The 21748-nt window shown below is 33.9% G+C and overlaps 1 protein-coding gene across 4 annotated transcripts in view; it reads left to right on the top strand.

Annotated features, from left to right (window-relative positions):
- GRIK2 (glutamate ionotropic receptor kainate type subunit 2) overlaps positions 1-21748 on the top strand; it is a 1096112-nt gene that overhangs the window by 1056217 nt on the left and 18147 nt on the right. For all 4 annotated transcript variants that reach the window (XM_078054938.1, XM_078054939.1, XM_078054940.1 and 1 more), the window contains one exon: positions 5265-5490. In XM_078054938.1, the coding sequence (XP_077911064.1) occupies positions 5265-5490 (226 nt within the window). The remainder of the gene's footprint in view (positions 1-5264; positions 5491-21748) is intronic.

Raw genomic sequence — 21748 nt, 5'->3', positions numbered from 1 at the left:
GTCAGGGGCCTGGACACAGGAAGAAGCTCATCTAAAGTTGAGAAAGCTGAAGGAAACAGGCCATCTTGGTCACCCCTTATCTATTTCTCTGTCATCTTCTAGTGCCATGTTCCTTGACTCTATGTGCCCCAGCCAAAGCATACTTCAAGTATGCCAACCCATCAAATTCATGTCCAAGATGGCATCTCTTAACTGCTTTTCCCCCTGTCTAGAAAGTTCTTCACCTCTCATTATGTAGTTGACTTGGACTCAGCCTTTAGATGTCAGTTCATGATCCTTCTTCAGGGCATTCTTTCCTTCTTTCTGTCTTTTTAACTTTTTTTCCTACTTTTCTGGAGATTTCCTTAAACTTTGTTTTCTAAAATTTCACTTGAGTATTTCATTTTTTTTTTAAAGATTTTATTTATTTATTTGACAGAAAGAGACACAGTGAGAGAGGGAACACAAGCAGGGAGGAGTGGGAGAGGGAGAAGCAGGCTTCCCACAGAGCAGGGAGCCCAATGCAGGGCTTGATCCCAGGACCCAGGGATCACGACCTGAGCTGAAGGCAGACGCTTAACGACTGAGCCACCCAGGTGCCCGAGGCTTTCATTTTTGATACGAGATTTTTAATATATATTTGTTCCCTGAATGTGTTTTCTTTCAACAGAGTCTATTTATTTATTTATTATTTATTTATTTATTTATTTATTCATTTTCATTTATGCAGTATCTTTTACCTCTCTGAAAACATTTATGCCATTTTATTTTTTTTCTTTATATTTCATGTTAGAGGCTTCCTTCAAATATCTGGTTATCATTGGTGTTTGATGATATATAGCAGACTCTAAAAGGCTCACTGGAAACTCTAGGTGCTTGCCCAAGGCTGAAAAACTGTGAGCTTTGCTATAGCGTGATATGTTGGATCATTTTGTTCGGAATCCATGATATGTATCTTTACATAGAATCAATGTAGTGTAATGATTAAGAATATGAATTCAGTAGCTAATCTGCCCATGTTTGATTCTTGGTTTTGCCCTAAGTAGCCACATGAATTTGGGCAAATTATTAACCTCTCTGTGTTTTGGTTTCCTCATTTGTCAGATGGCTGGAAAGATACTATCACCTAATAGAAATCTTGTAAAATTAAAATGATTTAATATTTATAAATAATTTAGAATAATGTCTCACACATGTTGAACTTTATCTGTGTTAACTGCTCATCATTATCTCTCTGGTGAAGTTCAGTTTTGCTTGAAAAAAACTTCTATTGTCTCTAGTGGAGGAATTCTAAGGAACAGGACAGAAACAGGGCTGGGTTGTAGACTCCAACTTATTTCTTCTGGTTTCAGTATGGGCTCCCCTGGCTCACCTGTGTGCAGTGTGCTCATTTCATCTCTAGAGAATAAAATCCTCTAGTCCTCTGTTTGGGTGGGATGGAGCAGTTATTATGCTGCTCAGAGAAAGAAAGGGGATCAAGGATCTAACTTTTTAAAAGACATTCTTTCAATAAATTTTACTTTTGTTAGATCTTTGATCATTCTGGCTTTGAGAGGGATATAAAAATGCCAATCTCTGAAAGTTTTGTGGGCAGGAAAGAGTTCTAAAGGTTACTTAAATCTAAGGAAGTTACAATTCACCTCTCTTCTTTCCAGCTTCCAAAATTTTGTTTCTGTTGTACATTGTCCCATTCTTTTTCGCCTTGTGGTTTCATACCATGGGAGAGAACATGTACTCAAAGATTGTATTCAACTTGCCATCTCTGCCACAGTTCTTGGTCTTTTTTTTTTTTTTTTTAAGAAAATTAACATATAAGTATTTGGTGGTATGATCTCTTTTTAAAAAATAATTGGAATTATAAAAATATCTCACTATCGTATAGTGTGCTTACACGTAGTGTCTTATTTGATCCTCACAAAAAACACTGAGAGGTTGGCAAAGTTATTTGACTATTATGAAAACTGAAATTCAAAGATATTAAGGGGCTTGCATAAGAACGACTTGCATAGATTCCATTAATAAGAGATACACAACTAGTGATCATTACTTCTGACTCAGCCCACATTATTCAGAATCTATATATTACTTAAGTAATAAGTAATTATTTCTGAATGGTCAGGTTTATTGAGAAAAAAAAAATCCTAAGCTTCATATTCAGCCTATGAGTTTGTTCAGATACTTTTTCAAATACTTTGTAAGTTGTCTTAGCTTCTTTAAATTTGAGGGTTTTAGTGAAATTCATGTTGTGCAGACCTTTTGTTTTTAAACCTGATACACTAGATTCTCTTCACTACTAACTATAATAGAAGTAATAAGATTGCCTGAATGGCATCTCCCCACTACCACACACACAGAGCCCACAGAGGCAGTGATGATTTTTAATAATATCTCTTTATAGCCATAAATGGGAGGTGCAAAGAAGTGACTCTGCTAAATTGGAAATTGAGGTCGAAGAATGACAACAAATCAAGCAAAAAGCCACATAGAATATCTGTGACCATCAGATAGTCAATTTTTCTAAATTGAAATATTTCTTATTTGGGTTTTTTATTTTTATTAAGAGAAACAAAACAATTTGGGTGACTTTTCTATCTAAGCCTATTCTACAGTTTTAAGAATAATAGAAATATTTATATCTTCTGCAGGTAGGAAAGATGAGTGAAGCTGTACAAAAATCATAGACAATAGATTTCTGAAAATCGGAAGTAAATCAGTAGGAGATACTTGTGTAGCAATGGAAGATTGGAAATGATTAGTTTCAAAATGAATATCAATAGTAATTCTAGGAAGTACTCACAGAAATAAAATATCAGTGCAGGAAAGCAGTCAAAGAATTTCATATGAAAATATATTTTGCAAAATCCTTATTTCATCAATTAAAGGTCATAGATTAGATATCTCAAATGTAAAATAATTCTACATTCACATTAATTTAAAATTAAACTATATATATCTGCAAAGGATAGATTAGGATTAGTTTTTAATTTCTTGGTTTTCAGTTGTTAAAAAATTTGATCTGTTTACACAGCAACATATTAATAAGGGATATGTTATACCTTTAAAAATGTAATTCTCTTTTTTAAAATTTCTTGTGACACATAGTCTTTAAATTAGAAAATACTACTTCTAATATAATTTTTATAATATATAATATTATGAAATTCTAATATATAACAAGTTACAAAAAGAGAAAGACATAATTATGTATCATTTTATAAATATATAGACATATTTAAATGATTAGTGCCATTGTAAATATTCTGTTCCCCCCTCTTTGAGGCACAAATACTAGTGTTCAAGTTTTATTTAAATTATCTTTTATCAATGAATGGAATGTGTTATCAGAAATTGGAAATCATGTAACTAAAGCAATAAAACATCGATTGTTAATGTTCTCATAACTGAAACAAAAAAGAGAATTTAGGCAATTTATGGCCAATACAAGTAAAAATAACTTTTTGTACACTTTCTTATCTCTCTGCTTGGTTTTGGCCTCGGAGAGTATGCCCATATTATGATATTACACTAGCCCTCTCCTTTAAAGAGTTACCTTTTAAATTGCCAACTGAAAGAGAGTGCAATTTTGAAGACATACATTTTTAGAATTATTATTTATGGGACTGTGCATCTATCTATTATCAGCCACAGATTTACTAAATCAAAAACTGTCCAATTTATTTTTTTTAAATATAAAAGCTCCTTAATCTGCAGGTGAGCTTTAATTTTGATTTTATTTTGTATTTAGGTCTCTCTTAATGCAAAGTCTTAGGAGATAAGTTCTTTACCTTTGAAAGGAAGTGAATTTATTCTGGCTATCCTCATATGTTACTGACTTGGAAAGTCAAATGAATCTATGCAAAATCTCACTATTGGTCTTAACTATTCCAATAAGGATTTCATCATAACCTTAAATATTCCTTTCATTTTTCTTTCCTATTTCCAACATATGCTTATTTTACTTTAAAATAATTGAAATGCCGCCATAGCTTCTCACATTTGTAATCCTATCAATCTTATTCTAGATGTTCTAGCTGCTATCTTTTAAACTTTGAGCTGCTGGCCTTTTAGCATGCTTTAGTGTTTCACTGGAGAGCAAAGGTTTGCATTTGAACCCTCCCTTAGCCCTAATGCTATACTTGTTTTTAGAAAGCACTCATTGTACCTTTAGGTCCCCCCCCCCCCCCAGTAAATGTAAGGTTTTTCTTCTATCATCATTGAAATAGTGTCTGAATTTTTCTAAATATTATCGTGCACCTTTATTTTAGTGGAAGGAGTGGTAATATCTCATTTATGACCTGGCACATGTAGGACCTAAATACTTGCTTAAACTGTAACAAGATTGCATATCTATTTATTTGAAAACAGTTTTAACTTTTCATGCCAGTGGAACCAATATAGTGAATATCCTCTTTGTGTTTATAGCTTCAGTATTATTTTTTGTATTTGTATAAGGATTTAACTAGCGTAAGCATTTACAGATGAGCTTTTCATAAGCAGATGCTAACCTTGTCCATGGTTATGTTTTTACCAGTGCCCTCTGAACAAAACCCATTTCTTTCCTTCACTAATGAAATCCTAGTGAAGCCTTATTGAGAATTTTCAGGTAGACATAAAAACTATTCAATTTTATTGGTCCGGGAATATTTAGTTAGTAGATCTGAATGGTAGATGTCCTGTTGTCCTGAGTCAGGCTGAAAGAGGTTCTGTGGTGTCCAGATTGTGTCCCAGTGGAAATTTTTATTTGTTACAAATTGCTTTTTTTTGTTCAGCCTATATCTTTGTGCATACTTGGAGGATAATGTGACATCGGTCTTATAGTCAACCATACTGGGAAAAACAAAAACAAACAAAAACTCAAAGTTTTGCAGTGTCATTTGGTGTCCAGTGTCTGTGTCTTCCAAATTTGATTTCATAGTTATGGTGAAAGATACAATTATATACATGAGATACTCATGTGAGATACAAGCACAAAAGTTCCTCCTATTAATCTTGTTATTTTTAATTATTGCCTTCTATGATTTACTAGCTATGCATTTTTGAACTTTAAGTTATTTTTTATATGTTTGTTAAATAACTCAGTGTTATACCTGGAAATATGAGATATGGAATTGCTACGAGAAACTTTTTTATACAGATTTTAATTTCTTTGTGTAGATATTACTATTATTAATAAGACAATTATAAGGTAGTATGAGTCAATGAAATACAGTCAGTTCCATCTAAATATTGTAGGATCACATGGAAACTAAGGAATATCTTTCTTACTTATTTTATTTTTTTCCTAGAAATCAAAAATATCTACGTATGACAAAATGTGGGCCTTTATGAGTAGCAGGAGGCAGTCAGTACTCGTCAAAAATAATGAAGAAGGAATCCAGAGAGTCCTCACCTCTGATTATGCTTTCCTAATGGAGTCAACAACCATTGAGTTTGTTACCCAGCGGAACTGTAACCTGACACAGATTGGCGGCCTTATAGACTCCAAAGGTTATGGCGTTGGCACCCCCATGGGTAGGTTTTATGTCAGTCATTGGTTCTTTGTTCATTAATCTTAGTTGCTGTGAGAAGGAGAAAAAACAGTGCCTCCATATGCCATTAGGAATTCTGTTTTTAACAAATCTATCCTGTTATGTTCTGTTACTGTATAAAATCAGGAAGCAATTTGGACATCTGCTTCTAAATAGGTAAGTAACAAAAGAAAAATTGATTTCTACCAAAATGGTCAGTAGACATTTCTACTGTATCAGTGTTGAAAAAAACCCACAACATCAATATAAAAGACCTCTCAGTTCTACGTTTAAAAAATATTTTATGAATAAAAGTTTTTGTATTTTATTTTTTCAGATTTGTGGTTTATGAGTATAGTATTTGAGTTATTATAGTATAGTACTGAGTATAGTATTAGAAAGTTAATTAAAAGAATGAGCCACAAGTGGTTCATTGGTTTCTGTGGATATTTGTTTTACTGTTCTATTTTAGAGACGGTATTTGTTTTATTTAAGAGAAATTGCAGACTATTTACCAGTAACATATCTAGACTATGTGACACTGGGATTAATTATTTTTGACAACCTTTTTCTTTCATATGACAAAATTATTTTCAATAATAATCATGAAATGAAATAAAGGTTAAAAAAAAGAAATGGGGCACCTGGGTGGCTCAGATGGTTGAGCGTCTGTCTTCAGCTCAGGTCATGATCCCGGGATCCTGGGATCAAGCCCCACATCAGGGGCTTCTCCTTCTCCCTCTGCTGTTACCCCTGCTTGTGCTCTCTCTCTCTCTCTCTGTGTCAAATAAATAAATAAAATCTTAAAAAAAAAAAGAAGTAAAAAGAAAAAGGATAAAAATTGTCAGAAGAGACAATGAAAATTTTGATTTATTGAAATTAATGTATGTGTATAATATATATGAATATGTCTATATATTCATATGACACGTGCAATCATACATAACATTACAGTACATGTGTACATGTGGTGGGCATAATAATGGCTCCCCCAAAACGTCTTAATACATTCAGGCACCTATAACAAAATACCAGAGATGGGGTGGCACATAAACAGCAGAAATTTATTTTTCAGTTTGTAAACTGGAAGTCCCTGATCTAAGGGCCAGCTGACTCCTTGTCTGGTGAGACCTGCTTCTTGTTTAATAGATGGCTTGTCTTCTCGCTGTGTTGTCACATGGCAGAATGGTCAGGGATCTCTCTGGAGTCCCTTTTATAAAAGCGCTAATCTCCTTCATGAGGGCACAATCCACTGACTAATCGGGCCCCACCTCCAAATACCATCATATTGAAGATCAGGTGTCAGTATAGGAATTTGGGCTGTCACAAACATTCAGACCATGGTGTTGGGGAGTTGAGAGGAGAAAGAGACTGAGAGAGATTTGAAAATGCTACCAGCTGAACTGTACATGGAGGAAAGGGCCACAAGCCAAGGAAAGCAGATGACTTTTAAGAGTTAGTTTAGAATGCAAGGAAACAAATTCTTTCCTAGAGGTTGAAGAAGGAATGCAGCCTTGCAGACATATCACTTTTAGAACTTCTGACCTTTAAAGTTATTAGATAATTCATTTATGTCGTTTGAAGCCACTAAATTTGTGGTGTTTTTTTTTTTTTTAGATTTTATTTCTTTATTAGAGAGAGCAAGAACGGGAGGAGGGGCAGGGAGCTGGTGCGGGGCTTAATCCCATGACCCCAGGATCATGACCTGAGCCAAAGGCAGGTGCTTAACTGACTGAGCCACCCAGGTGCCCTGTGATGATTTGTTATAGCAGAAAGAGGAAACTAATACTATATAAAAGGAAAAAAAATAACACATTAACATGTTTTAATTACATCAATGTATTTTTTGAAATAAAGGGGAAAACAGCTATTCACTGGCCCATCACAGTAATAAATAATAACATTATAATTTTTCTGAGGCTTAACTTCTGCAAATTTGTTGACAGGTCAAAACTGATCTTCATGTATTCATATTCAATAAATAGCATAGCTATATTTGTCAATTTATCTTTACTCATAAATTTGATTAACTTTAATTTAGAAAAATTTCTTTCAAATGAACATATATACAATAGTTAGGAAGTTGGGCATAGATTTATGAAAATCCAATTTCATAAACAATTCCAGAAATTACAATACTATAAATGTCTTTGTTTCTTTGAGATCATTTCTAGCAGCTTTCAAATGTCTGGGAAGTCCAAAACTTTTCCACCATAATGACTTCACCAAAAAATTTCTACACTAAATTCTACTATATTTGGTAGAGTTTTCTCAAATTTATCATGTAGTTCAAAATAGCTTGGACTGGCTTTGAGAGAATTTTGAGACACTAGCTCTTATAACATGACATATTGCTATATATATATTCTAAAGATTTTATTTATTCATTTGAGAGAGAGAGACAGAGAGAGCACAGCAAGGGGAGAGGCAGAGAGAGAGGGAGAGCTGGGAGCCCAACGTGGGGCTTGATCTCAGGACCTGGAGATCATGACCTGAGCCAAAGGCAGACGCTTACCCATCTGAACCACACAGGTGCCACAACATCTTGCTATATTTATATAATAGACCCAAATAATGATTCCACAGTCACTGTAGAAGAGAAAAAAGGAAACAAAAAAACCCACAAAACCTTGGATTCTTATTCTCCAGTTATGCAAGTGTAGCTGAGATCACGTGTCAGGCAGCCGTGGGGGTAAACTATATAATGGAAATTCTCCAAATTAGTTTCCAAGTAGAATACAATGTTTATTAAAGAATAAGAAATGAAATGTATGTTAATTCAAAGCTTAATTAAAGTTGGATTATTAAAACTCAATGGTAATAATTTAGAACTTAGGTGCACAGAAGATATTTTTGAGGTTATTTTTGACATGTTTGACTTGCTAGTGTGTGGTAATAGTTGATGTTATTGTTGTTTTTAAATTCTGCACACAAAACGAACCCGTTTATTGCCTGAACCAGGGAAAAACCTCCTAAACAAAGCCTTATTGGCAAAATGTATATATTAATTCAGAAGTTTTATATTTAACTCTAATATATGATAAATATTTATTAATGATTGAGTGTTCATAGTTACTACTTGAGGAGCAAAGTTTTTTGTTGATGGAGTGCTCAAACTGTGGCACGCCATGGTTAGGTCTGGTATGACCTAACCCTTAGAGGAATTACATAATGAACTCAAACACTTCATGAATTCATGTACCTTTATTTGGAATTTGTGATGAGTGACTTCTTTGCCATTTTTTCAAGTATACTTTACTCATCTATGAATTGGAGTATAAGCAAATTTATATTTTAGACAATAGTGTGATAATGTGCTATTAGAAAGTATCATCATGTACAAAAACCTTGCAGTTCCCTAGAGGGTATTATGCTAAGTGAAGTATGTCAAACAGAGAAAGACAAATACTGTGTGATTTCACTTGTATATGGAATCTAAAAAACAAAATGAAGAAGGAAAACAAAACAGAAACAGACTCAGATACAGGAAACAAACTGTTGCTTCCCCCAGGGGAGAGGGGCAGAAGGATAGGTGGGATAGGTGAAGGGAATTAAGAAATACTAACTTCCAGTAATAAAATAAATGTCATGAAGATGTAATGTACAGCATAGGGAATCTGGTCAGTAGTTGTAATAGCTTTGTATGGTGACAGATGGTATCTAGACTTTACATGGAGATCATTTAATGTATAAAAATATTGAATCACTATGATGTACACCTAAAGCTAATAGGATATTGTACGTAAATTATACTTCAATTAAAAAAAGAAACTGTCATATGTAGTATTCACAATGATATTCTAGATTTAGCCTTGTCATTTATTGTAATCTTGGACAAGTCACATGAAAGTTATGACTTCTAGATTTCTTTTTTTTAATTAGTAAAATTAGAAGATTATAGGAAAACCTAAGGTCTCTTTGATTTAAACTTAAAACAATTTTTCTGATACTGTTCTTGACAAATTCTGAGAGTTTGCTCTAAACTGGGCTAAGAACTATATGGAGAAATATGGTTAGCTGATGTCTTAGAACAAATTTTTAAAATCAAGCAAACTCTGCACTTATGAAGGGTGGGAACAGTGACTTGTTAGGTTCCCATTGCCTTATAGTTTCATCTGGAAAGAGCTGGGACAAATAAATGCATTTCTCAGTGTTGTCTCCGAAAGGAGTGAGATTCTCATATGTCCTTACCATCTTTTGCTGCTTTACATTATCTGGATGAGGGCATAGATCTTTGTTTCTTTGTTGTAAGCCTACACAACAGCACCTGCATTCTATGGACCCTCTAGTATTTGTTGAGCACATGAATTGTACATCTGAAAATATGATGATGCAGTAAGTTTATAAACAGAGAAAACACATAACTTTTAGAGCGAATAATAAATATGGCATTTTACATTATTAAATATGATGACCTCATTAAACAAGCTTGAGTAATCCAGGGTAATGAGAAGTAAGATTTGAGAAGGATGTGTGAGAACTTTGCAGTATAGCACAGGTATTTCATTTTATTATTATTTTTCTGTTACAAATTTCTATTTAAATTCTAGTTAGTTAACATATAGTGTAGTATTGGTTTCAGGAACTAGTGATTCATCATTTACATATAACATCCAGTGCTCATCACAAGTGCCCTCCTTAATGACCATCACCCATCTAGCCCATCCCCCACCCACCTCCTCTCCATCAACCCTCAACTTGTTTTCTATAGTTCAGAGTCTCTTATGGTTTGTCTCCCTCTCTTTTCTTGTCCCCCTTTCCCTATGTTCATCTGTTCTGTTTCTTAAATTCTACATATGAGTGAAATCATATATTTCTTTCTCTGACTGACTTGTTTTGCTTAGCATGTTATACTCTAGTTCCATCTACGTCATTGCAAATGGCAAAATGTCATTCTTTTTGATGGCTGAGTAATTTTCCATTATACACACACACACACACACACACAAACACACACACACCAGTTCTTCTTTATCCATTCATCAATCGATCAGTGTTTGGGCTCTTTCCATAATTTGGCTATTGTTGATAATGCTGCTAAAATCATCGGGGTGCATGTGTCCCTTCAAATCAGTATTTTTATATTCTTTGTGTAAATACCTAGTAATGCAATTGATGGATTGTAGGGTAGTTGTATTTTTAACTTTTTGAAGAACCTCCATACTCTTCTCCGCAGTGGCTGCATGAGTTTGCATTACCACCAACAGTGTAAGAGGGTTCCCCTTTCTCTGCATCCTGTCAATACCTGTTGTTTCTTGTGTTGCTGATTTTGCCATTCTGACAGGTTTGAGGTGATATCTCATTGTAGTTTGCTTTTTTTTAAAGATTTTATTTATTTATTTGACAGAGAGAGACACAGCGAGAGAGGGAACACAAGCAGGGGGAGTGTGAGAGGGAGAAGCAGGCTTCCTGCTGAGCAGGGAGCCCAATGTGGGGCTCAGTCCCAGGACCCTGGGACCATGACCTGAGCTGAAGGCAGATGCTTAAAAACTGAGCCACCCAGGTGCCCCCCACTGTAGTTTTGATTTGTGTTTCCCTAATGATGAGTGATGTTAAACATCTTTTCGTATGTCTGTTAGTCATTCTTTGTTATGTTTGTTGTGTCTGTTATGTCTTCTTTGGAAAAATGTCTATTCACGTCTTCTGCTCATTTCTTAGTGGGATTATTTGGTTTTTGGTTGTTGAGTTCGATAAATTCTTTATAGATTTTTGGATACTAACCCTTAATCAGATATGTCATTTGGAAATATTTTCTCCCATTCTGTAGGTTGCCTTTTAGTTTTGTTGAATATTTCCTTCACTGTGCAGAATCTTTAGCACAGGTGTTTTAATGATAGTCACATAATAACACTCATGATTTCAAAATTTCTTAATAATTTTTATTTCTACTTAATAGAAAACCTTAAACTTGAGGTATTTTGTTTGTTCACTTGTTTGTTTTGTAAATACAATGTACTAGTGTACCAGAAATATCCCTATCATACTCTCACTTTGAAGAAGTGCTTACTAAAAATAAATCAAAATAGTATATTATACAAATCTCAAAAACCCACTGGGTTATTTCAGGTTTGAAAACTAAAAAAGAAAGATAATAGTTGAATCAGTTCTAAGGAAGCACTCTGTTATAGTTTATTGAAACATACAAAAAGAAATTTTCAATCTCTCCCTACCCCTGACACTCTTTACTAAAAGGAAGAGACTTATTAATAAAATATAAAACAATTCAAAATATTAATAGATATATATGCTATATTTTTAATGTAACTCTTTAAATTGCAGAAAATACCAGACATAGCACTTAGAATTTCTATTTCCTCTAATTTTAAGCTTATCTTATAGATAAGATGAAAGAACAAAACAAATTAAACTATAAGCCTTAGGATGTAGATTTTTTTTTCTTTTATCTGTTCAGCTTAGATAATCAAATTAACTCTTGTCCTTCTAAAGAAAGCTGAGTTATTGTGGAAAATATTCATTGATATGGGCAAGGGCAATGCATGAGATATCATGTATTATATATCTAAGTGGAATCATTTTTTGTAGTGTGTAGATTAGTGGGGTATGATAGTATATTAATGTTTTCATTAAAGTAATTTTTTTAATTAGGCACGTGATAAATTTCTAACTTTTATAAGGACAAACTTGGAATTTGATTGTAAAATTATCAGTATATAGGAATAAAAATTCTGAAAAATACTATGATATAGCAAAATGATAGACCAAGAGGAATATTTTAGCATATTCTTCTTTATTTTCACTGCCAAATATTAATTTAAATTTATTAAATTCTCATTATCACTAAAGGTTATTTAATGCATGTAGCATATATTTTATTTTTAGCCTAATTCTGAATGAGATAAATTTGAAAACAGTAATGTAAAGGAATAATATTTAAATCATTCACCTTCAGGTATTATAATATATATTTTGTTTTTCTTATTCAGATAACTTTGCTTTGCTTTGACATGATAACGTTAAGTTCTTTAGCAAATTATATTTTATTCATTCATAACATGGCATAAAATTAAAATAATTTTGAGACTCAGTACATTATGGGTGAGTCTTAACTCTCTTATATAACTTCATCAGAGAAGTATAATCTAGAAAGAGGCATCTCATACTTCACTCCCTTAAATAGTTTACTTCTGAGAAAAGATTCCAGGCAGTAATTTATGATTTGCTCTGTCATTACCTCTACTAGAAATATGGCTTCATGAATTATTTATATTTACTTAGTCATTAATAAACACAAGGACATGTAACTCTAGTACTTGAAAGAGATTCTGACTTCCCATAAACTTTCAACCAATATCATAATCTGCATTTTTCAACTAGTTAATTAGCATTTGCCTTTTATATCATTGTTGTTCAAGCATATTGAAGATTATTTTAATACATATTTACTTAGTTTCAAACTTTTGTTTAATCATAAACCAAAAAAAAAAAAAATGCATTCAGGTGTGAAAAAAATGTTGTTTGAGGCTCTTGTTCTTTTTGCAGCAAGAGTTAATGAGATAAATATATTCACAGCAGAGCAATATGGACTCAAGTTCTGGAAATTCAGATCAGTACCAGAAATTCCCCAGGATTTTGAGTTTATATTCTGCAGGAGCCATAATCTATAGTGAAAATTTCATCTTTACTAATACTGTAAATGTGATTAAAGAGAGGAACTCCCTTTGCTTTTATTGTTGTTCAGATTATCAGATATTGTCACAGAGGCACATGTGGTTAAGTGCAGGAGGTTGAAACAGAAAATACTTTGTCTCTTTTGGAGTGGGAAATCAGAAATATTTCAAAAATTATATATATTTTCCTTTCCCCCCCAAAAGCCCATGTAGTCTCTTGTTCGCCTGCTAGGCCTCCTCCAGTGTGACTCATCTAGAGGCCTGCCATCACCATTCATCATTCTGAGTATGATGAGAACTGCCCAAGTGTGTTGTGAAATCGCTGAATGACTCCAATTCACTATTTAATTAGCGAAGCTCTGTTTACACAAAAATAACTTTAGTGGAGCAATCAACAATGATGTGAAGGTAAATGCTAAATAAGCATAGCTGGTTTAATTAAGCTTGGGGTGACATTATATCCCTTTCAGTTTTCCTGACTGCAGCAATGTTATTTCAACATGATATTTACTGTATGGTAGATTTTTGAAGTTGTAGGTGTTATTACTCTTAAGTTAACTGAACTTTCTATTTCATTCAAAAGAATTTGAAAAAAGAAGAAAAAAAGAAACAACAACTCTAGATGGGGTAAAGCATAAAAGCAAATCACCGCAGTTTTCATTAGGGAGTATTTAAAATGTGTGAGCAGTTGCAGTCTCTTGCCTTTTAATTCACCATAGGTGATAATCTATTTATCTGAAAAGGGAGCATTTCTCCTTAATGGCATTTTCTACTGCATTACCTCCCTTCTTACTGCCCAGACTAAAAGCCTTCTTGGTTTCTCTCTTTCGAATGTTGAGTGCACATTGCATTTCGAGGACTAGGCAGACTCAGCAGTCCATGAGCTGGTAGGAAAGCAGCTGTCTAGAAAAAATCATTATGGCCAGTTGGCATTATTTTGCTTTGCTATGTTCAATTTGGTAGAAATATTGTGAAGTGACTGAAGGGTATCATTAAAACTATTTCTATTTTTAATGAGTTAGTGGCATGCTTCATTCGTTAGTCCCTCATGACTTTAATAACACATATGAAATATGTGTCAGCTGAGAAGAGGGAGATGGAGAGATTGTGTTCATGTCTGTGCATATTGTTGATGCTAAAATTTTCCATAATATCATTTGTTCCCATTTTACCTGTTGGGTTAAATCAATAGTAAGTTTCATGCAGTCAGTGAATAATTATTTCTGTAAACAAAATGCAAATTAACTTAGCCATATCATAATCATACGACCTACATGAAGGTATACAAGAAGAACATAAAGCAGAAATATGAAAATGAAGTAGAGATTCATGTAAAGTGGATGTATTATAGCGATTTTTAATACCAAGGTCAGATTTAAAGATAATTTTTTTAAAGATTCATTTATCTAGTTTTGAGAGAGAGGGAGAGAGTGTAGGGAGGGGCAGAGGGAGACAATATTTAGGCAGACTGCCTGCTGAGCAGAGAGCCCAATGCAGGACTCAATCCCACGACCCATGAGATCATGACCTGAGCCAAAACCTAGAGTCAAGCGCTTAACCAATTGAGCTACCCAGGCACCCCTAAAGATAACTGTATCACACACAAAATTATTATATACATTTTATTTCTGTTATATTTACTTGTTTAATTATAAATGTTAGGATATATTCTTATTTCATAATAGGATTTTAATGTTACCTTTATAAACTGTTCTATAACATATTTTATGTTAATGAATACAAAATAGCAGTAGTCCTATTAATGATTCTCAGGTAGTGTTTATCTCCCTATAATGATTAGCCTAAAGTAAAAAATGTTGCAAGAGGTTGTATCATTGACTCTTTTATGGTAGAAGTAGACCACCTTGACATGTGAACAATGAAATTTCTTTCTTCACTTCTGTATTCTAATGTTAAATGCATGAGATCTCACTGCTTCTTTATTTCTTGTTCTTCGATGAAGCGAGAGATATAGAATTGGTACTAGGGGAGGCATGTTGTTTGTTTAAGGCAGATGCCAGTGTTTATAAAAATAGAAATCAGTATGAGAAGCATGTTTTTTCCCTGTTTTCCTCACCATCCATTTCTGGAATTCCCAATTCGTCATATAATAAGTACTGTAATATTCATCATTATAGATGCATAAAATTGCCGGCCTTCAGTTCGTCAGCTTTACTGAAATGAATGAATACATTTGTCTTCATTAGTTGAACATAATGCACAAAAATTGATGCAAATTATTCATCTTTCTGCAGGTCAAACCTTCCATTAAAATGCATTCTATTTTTTCATTTCATAAACAGCATAATTTTAATGTTGGTGAAGTGATTTTGCAAGGCTAAATCAAGATCTAATAATTTTCAGATCCTGAATTAAACAAAAAAAAGTCAAATTATACTTGTAGAAGATGTATATTCCTGGCATATTGTTAAAGTCTAGATTTCATGTCACTGAAAACAGATGAGAGTCTCAGTAAGTTATGCCTGCTCCACAGACATCATCAATAGACTCCACGTGCTAGAATCTAGGAAGCTTCCAGAGGGAATTTGATGATTTATAAGCACCAGTGTGAGCAGTCCTCATTAGTATTGTAAATACTGACCAAATGATGCCCAAACAATGCATAAATGGATAATTTTCATGAAAACAGAGTTAGTTCTGATGATTTTTTGTGCAAACATTAGATCATTTCATTCATTTAGTTAGTGTCTTATGCTTAGTCCAAGGCCATGGGTTCAAACTCTATTATAGATTAGTTAACCAGATTGACTATGCCAGATTGTTATCCTTTGGTTAGTAGGACTAAGTAAGATCACTGATCACTCTTATTAGAAAAAGAAAAAGTCAAGGCACAGAGTTGAAATGTGGAAATATTAAATTCCAAAGATGGTTACCTTGCTTTTGCTGGCCCTCATGTGAAAGGCCTTTTCTTAGCATGCTATTTAGGATATGTGACCTTTGTAGTCAGATGACTTATGTACAAATCCTCATTTCACCGGAGTGTTGCAGATGTCTTGGTTGAAGTTACTGAGCCTCTCTGAGTGAGACTCAGCATCCTTATCTGTAAATGGAGGAATCATGTCTACACAATTGGGTTGTAATAAGGATTAAACATATTATATTTATAGTATTTGCATCAGAAAACATGTACCACAAAGAATTACAAAGGATGTATCTGTGATTTTTAAGTTATTTGTATCTTACTTTTGTGCTCTCTACTCTTTATATATTCAGACATATTAAATATATTGTAGATAAGGCAGATTGTTAATATGACCCATTCCTAACCAATTAGAAATGTTTTTCAGGGTTCCTGGGTTGCTCAGTAGGTTAAGCATGCAATTCTCCGCTTCGAATCAGGTCGTGATCTCATGGGTCATGGGACTGAGGTAGGGTTTCATCATCACTTAATCAGTATACTGTAGTTAGCTAACCATCATTTTGAGAGAAGAAGGTGATTGATAAAGATGAGGCAGTTCCAATTGTACAGCATTATATAAATAAGTAAAATGAAGTTTTCCTTCTCCAAACATTTCCTGAGTCTTTAGTGAACTGAGTCCCAAGATGTTTTCAGAAAAGAGTATCTCTCAAGACATTTATTCTTCCTTAGTATTTGGTTAATCTATTAGAAATTTTATTACTCTTCAACCTGCTTGGCTCTGTAAAATAATGAACACAAAATATAGATATGAATCATCCCCTTTCTTAAGGAGACAAATGTGAAAAAACAAATTTAACACCAAATGGGGAAAATACAACATGGACAAGTGGTCTGTTATATAATGCAGAGACTCGGTGGGTAGATTTCAGTAAGGAGAAAGCAGTCAGGCCCAAACTGAAAACAGACTTGAGCTCTACCTTAAAAGATAGGTACTTACTGCCTTCAAATGTTATCCTCTCTCCCAATTTGGTGGTTCTTTTTTTTTTTTTTTTTAAGACATATTTATTTATTTTAGAGAGAAAGGGAGAGAGAACACATGTGTGAGTGGGAAGAGGTACAGAGGGAGAGAATCTTCAAGCAGACTCCCTACTGAGAGCAGAGCCTGGCCCAGGGCTCAATCCCACGACCCACAAGGTCATGACCTGAGCCAAAACAGATGCTTAACTGAACGAGCCACCCAGGTGCCCTCCAGTTTTTGGGTTCTTGATGATTAACTACAATGATGACTTTATTTAAAATGGTGCAACTTTGGTAATTTGTTCATTAGAGTTTGATATTAGATTTGGAATGAAAACAGCAAAGTTAGGAAAGTATTCCTGACATTTCCATTCTTACTACTATTCAAATGATTACTATGCAGATGAAAAATTATAAAGAAGATAGGGTTTCTAGGATAAAACTATTTCTATTTTCATACTTAGTGTCAGAATTTGATGATTTAGTACCCAGAGAAGAAATGTGACTACAAATCTACTTCACCAGCTACTTTTAAATAATACATATGAAAGATGTCAGAACCAGTGAAAATAGTTTACTTTTTCATTATATGCTGATAATATTCGTCCTTCTTATTCTTTTCACATAAGTTAGAGAATATTCAGAATATGAATAAAAGGCAACTGGCCAAAACTCATCCTGTATAATTTGAAATTTTTATTGATAGTTTGTGTGCCTCATATAAGCATCTCCTTTTTTGATCTTAAATACTGAATATTCTCCTGAGGATTCTTCAAATATCCCTTCAAGTAGAGTACATTTACATTGCTTTTCTGTGGAGGTCATAAAGACATTGCATTTTGAGGTCTGCAGCAGAGGAAAAAAACACAACCTCTATCCAATTTAAGCCAGTTATTGATTTTGAATTTAAGTACTTAACTTTAAAATTTACTATATCCACACATCCTTGGGGGGTACATCCACTTGATATCTATATATGTATTTGCTCTCTAAATCCATACAGTCTCTGCCTTACAGTTTTTTACTTCTCCTTTCTCATTTCTACATTAACAATGCATTTATTTTTGGCTCCATTCCATCATGACCCTGATATCTTGTACCTAGTTCTATCTTCTATATCTAGAAGAAATGAACTAAGTGGGTTTGGGATGCTTTTACTATCATTTTTCTTTCCCACATATACCTTCCTAAAACAGGAATGTGATAGAAAGAAAAAAAAAGAAAGAAAAGTAGGCAAAAAGCAGCCAAAGAGAGTTATTTTCCCAACCCTTTTGTGTACTTACTCAGCAGACCTAGTTCCATCTGTTACAGGGTTCTATAATGTTGTGTTCTTTATTATAATTATCCTCATATTTGTAAAAAGTTATCCAATGTGTGTGGGTTTTTTTGTTGTTGTTGCAGTGAAAACTCTAGAAGGGCAGGGCTCATGTGACATTGTCCATTACTATATGCCTAGAATCTAACACCTGTGTAAGTAATATTTGTGTGTGTCATATAGTAAAGAAAAAACAAACAACAACAACAACAAAACACATGATTCAGACATGTTCCTTGCCCCCAGGGCATTCATATCATCATCTAGGAGAGAAAGAGATATGGAAAAACATTAGAATATGATGCACCAAATACTGTTTTAGAATATCTGCAATGTGCTATGGCACCAAAGAAGAGGGATCCTGTATATATCCATGGTAGTCAAGAAAAAGTGTGCAAATATAGGGAAGGATGAGCAGAAGTTTATCTGAATGAGATGAAGTTCAACCAGAAAATTGGAGGAAGTGTGAAAATGGGGCTTTCCAGACAATGGGAGGTACAACTAGTGTATATTGCTAGCAGGTCAGGTGTAAGGAGAAGAGGTAAAATCAGAGAAGAAGCCTGTGATAGTTTGAAGAAAGGGATTGCATGACACATTTAGGAATGGAGATTTTATTCTATAGCCCTAGAGCACCAATGAAAAATTTTAAACAAGGAAATAATGTTCTTAGACTTCCAATGTGGAAAGACTACAAGGTATCATGGAAAATGGATCACTTTTATCTGTCATTTACTATTCTGTGATTAAAATGTTGATAATTTGATTTCAAGATAAGATTACTCTTCTTCTATTTCTGTGATACTCATTAATAGACTCCTTATACTCCTATCAAACTGAAGGTTTTTGATGGGAGACCTTCAAAAGAAAATGCAAAGAGGGAGATAGTAACCAATTTAGCTGTTATCTAACAGTAAGTGTGAAATGGGCCCCATGAAAGTGTTTAGTTGCCACATATATTAAATGCTTCATTTGAAATAAATATAATTATCAGATATAGATTAAAGGTCTAGACATATTTTGGGTTCGTAAGAAATGACTAAAGATAACATTGCAAACATGAATGACCAATTATTTAGTAATTAACACCTTCTTTTATTTATGCATGTGTTCATTCAACAAATATGGTGTCCTTATTGTGTCCCAGGTGTTATACCAACAAAGCAGATAAAACCCCTGTCCTTATGGACTTTATAGCTTGTTAGGGTCAATGGGCATTAAACAATCACAGAAGTTATTTTTTAGTTACAAACTGAGACAAGTTCAAAGAGAAAATGAACAAGGATGCTATGGTATTGTATAACAACATTATTGACTCAATAAAACATAAAACTGGAAATACAGCAATATAAAATTGAATCTGAAATGTAAGTGTAAAATTTGTCCTAGCACTTCTTAAAAACAAATATGGGAGGGAAAGTGTCCTTTGAGATAATAAAACCCATCTTCTGCTGAGGCAGAGGCTCTAAGAAAATGTGATTTGGTTCCATCTTTATTGGAAGATTTTATCATGGAAAGAATGGTAAAAAGAGATACAGCTCTAAAAGCACCTGAAATTTATTGTGCATTTATGGCACCTTGCACTCGGAGATGTGGCTCAGATGGTTGAGCATCTGCGTTTAGCTCAGGTCATGATCTCCAGGTCCTGGGATCAAGCCCCATGTTGGGCTCCCTGCTCAGTGGGGAGTCTGCTTCTCCCTCTCCTCCCCACCCCCGCTCATGCTCTCTCTCTCTCTCAAATGAATAATTAAAATCTTAAAAAAAGAGTAGTAATTATTGTTCTCTAAGGCAGTACTTTTCAAATTGAAGTTAAAACAAAATAATTGAAGGTGACATTAATAGATGTGCAGGAAAAAATTCTTTCCTTAAAAATAGTTTAATCATTTTAAATAAGCTTTTTAGAAACTTTTTCCTGTTTTTAATGGGTAGATGGCAGCCTGTGTTTTGCTATTGTATAATGTGAATTTATAGGAGATGTATTTGTTATGGAGTATTCTCCAAGCTTATCCGACCAAGGAATCCTTTAAAAATGAAACATAGGTGTACATTTTCCAAAAAAAAAAAGAAGTCTGTGGGGGGAAAATCCAGTTTGGGAAATATTGGTGTAATAAGTTTTAGAACGAGACATTTATAGAAAGCAAAGGTAATCTTGTTTCTGACCTTTGTAATTGATTAAAGCATCAAGAAGCCTGATTTGAAAGTAAAGAAAATTTTGGCTGGATGGATAGGAGGTTGCCAGTATATGGATAATGTGATTTTAGCATATTTCACTAAAGCATGTCAAGTATTAGACAACTTGCTGTGCAACCTTTAAAGAAAAGCTGTTTATCAATCAGTTTGCCTCCCCAAGAATTACACATAATGCTGACTTCATTTGTTTTATCATTTCTATACTGTCTGGATGTTCTGAAATAGGAGAAGGAAATGTTGGCACATACTTAAAACTGCGAGCTTGTAAAGAAGATGAAAAGGACAATCAAATGAGCAAATCAATAAATTGTGTATTGACTTAGAACCAAGTATACACAATAACATGTGGCTTTCATCCTACAAGCAAGAAATTTAGAATGGTAGAAAGGAAGGCAAGGAGGAACGGTAGGGAAGAGAGGAGGATGAGAAAAGGAAAGGAAAGGCTGCAGGGAAGAGAAAGGAAGGAAAAGAATGAAAGGACACAAGAGGAGAGGGCAAGAAGAACAAAAAGAGGAAAGTATGAGAAAGAGAGGAAGAAAGGCAAAGGAATGGAAGAGCCATGAGAGGAAGGGGGAAGGAAGGAAGGAAGGAAGGAAGGAAGGAAGGAAGGAAGGAAGGAAGGAAGGAAGGAAGGAGCTGAATTTACTAAGCCCAGCCAACAAATTAGCTCTGAAATACTTGGTGAGATTTGTATTAATTGTTTATAATAATCACAGCTTATTTTCCTAAGGGGCTTTTAATCTATCTGTTGGGAGGGATGTTAATGAAATTATAATTTTATGTAAAATTATTTGATCAAAATTTAACATTTAGGGACGTTTAGAGACAGTAATTCTTTTATTGAGGACATTCTGAATAGGTGCATTTCTAGTTTTTATTTATGCCCATGCATATACTATGACTATGTATCACTTAAAACTGTCTCTATGCCTCCTCGGTGCTCATTTTGAGCCCCAAGTCTTAGGCATCTGACATATAAGAGGCTTCACTGTATAATAATCATGTTTTGTTTGCTCTTTTTCCCTTCCTCCCTTCCTCCCTTCCTCCCTTCCTTGCTTCCTTCTTTTTATAAGCTACAACCTTTTCTATCTGGTAAATAGGGTTTTTGGCAACTTGTAAAAAAATTTTTTTAAACATGATAGTCATGTTCTGTCAGTATGAACTATATGTTTAAACAACCAAAGAAAATCTCATTGCGAGTAAGAATATAAAAGAACCAATACTCGGAGATGGA

Source organism: Halichoerus grypus, chromosome 9 (genome assembly GCF_964656455.1).
Source record: "Halichoerus grypus chromosome 9, mHalGry1.hap1.1, whole genome shotgun sequence".
Lineage (NCBI taxonomy): Eukaryota > Metazoa > Chordata > Mammalia > Carnivora > Phocidae > Halichoerus > Halichoerus grypus.
This window is presented reverse-complemented; position numbering and strand designations above follow the sequence as displayed.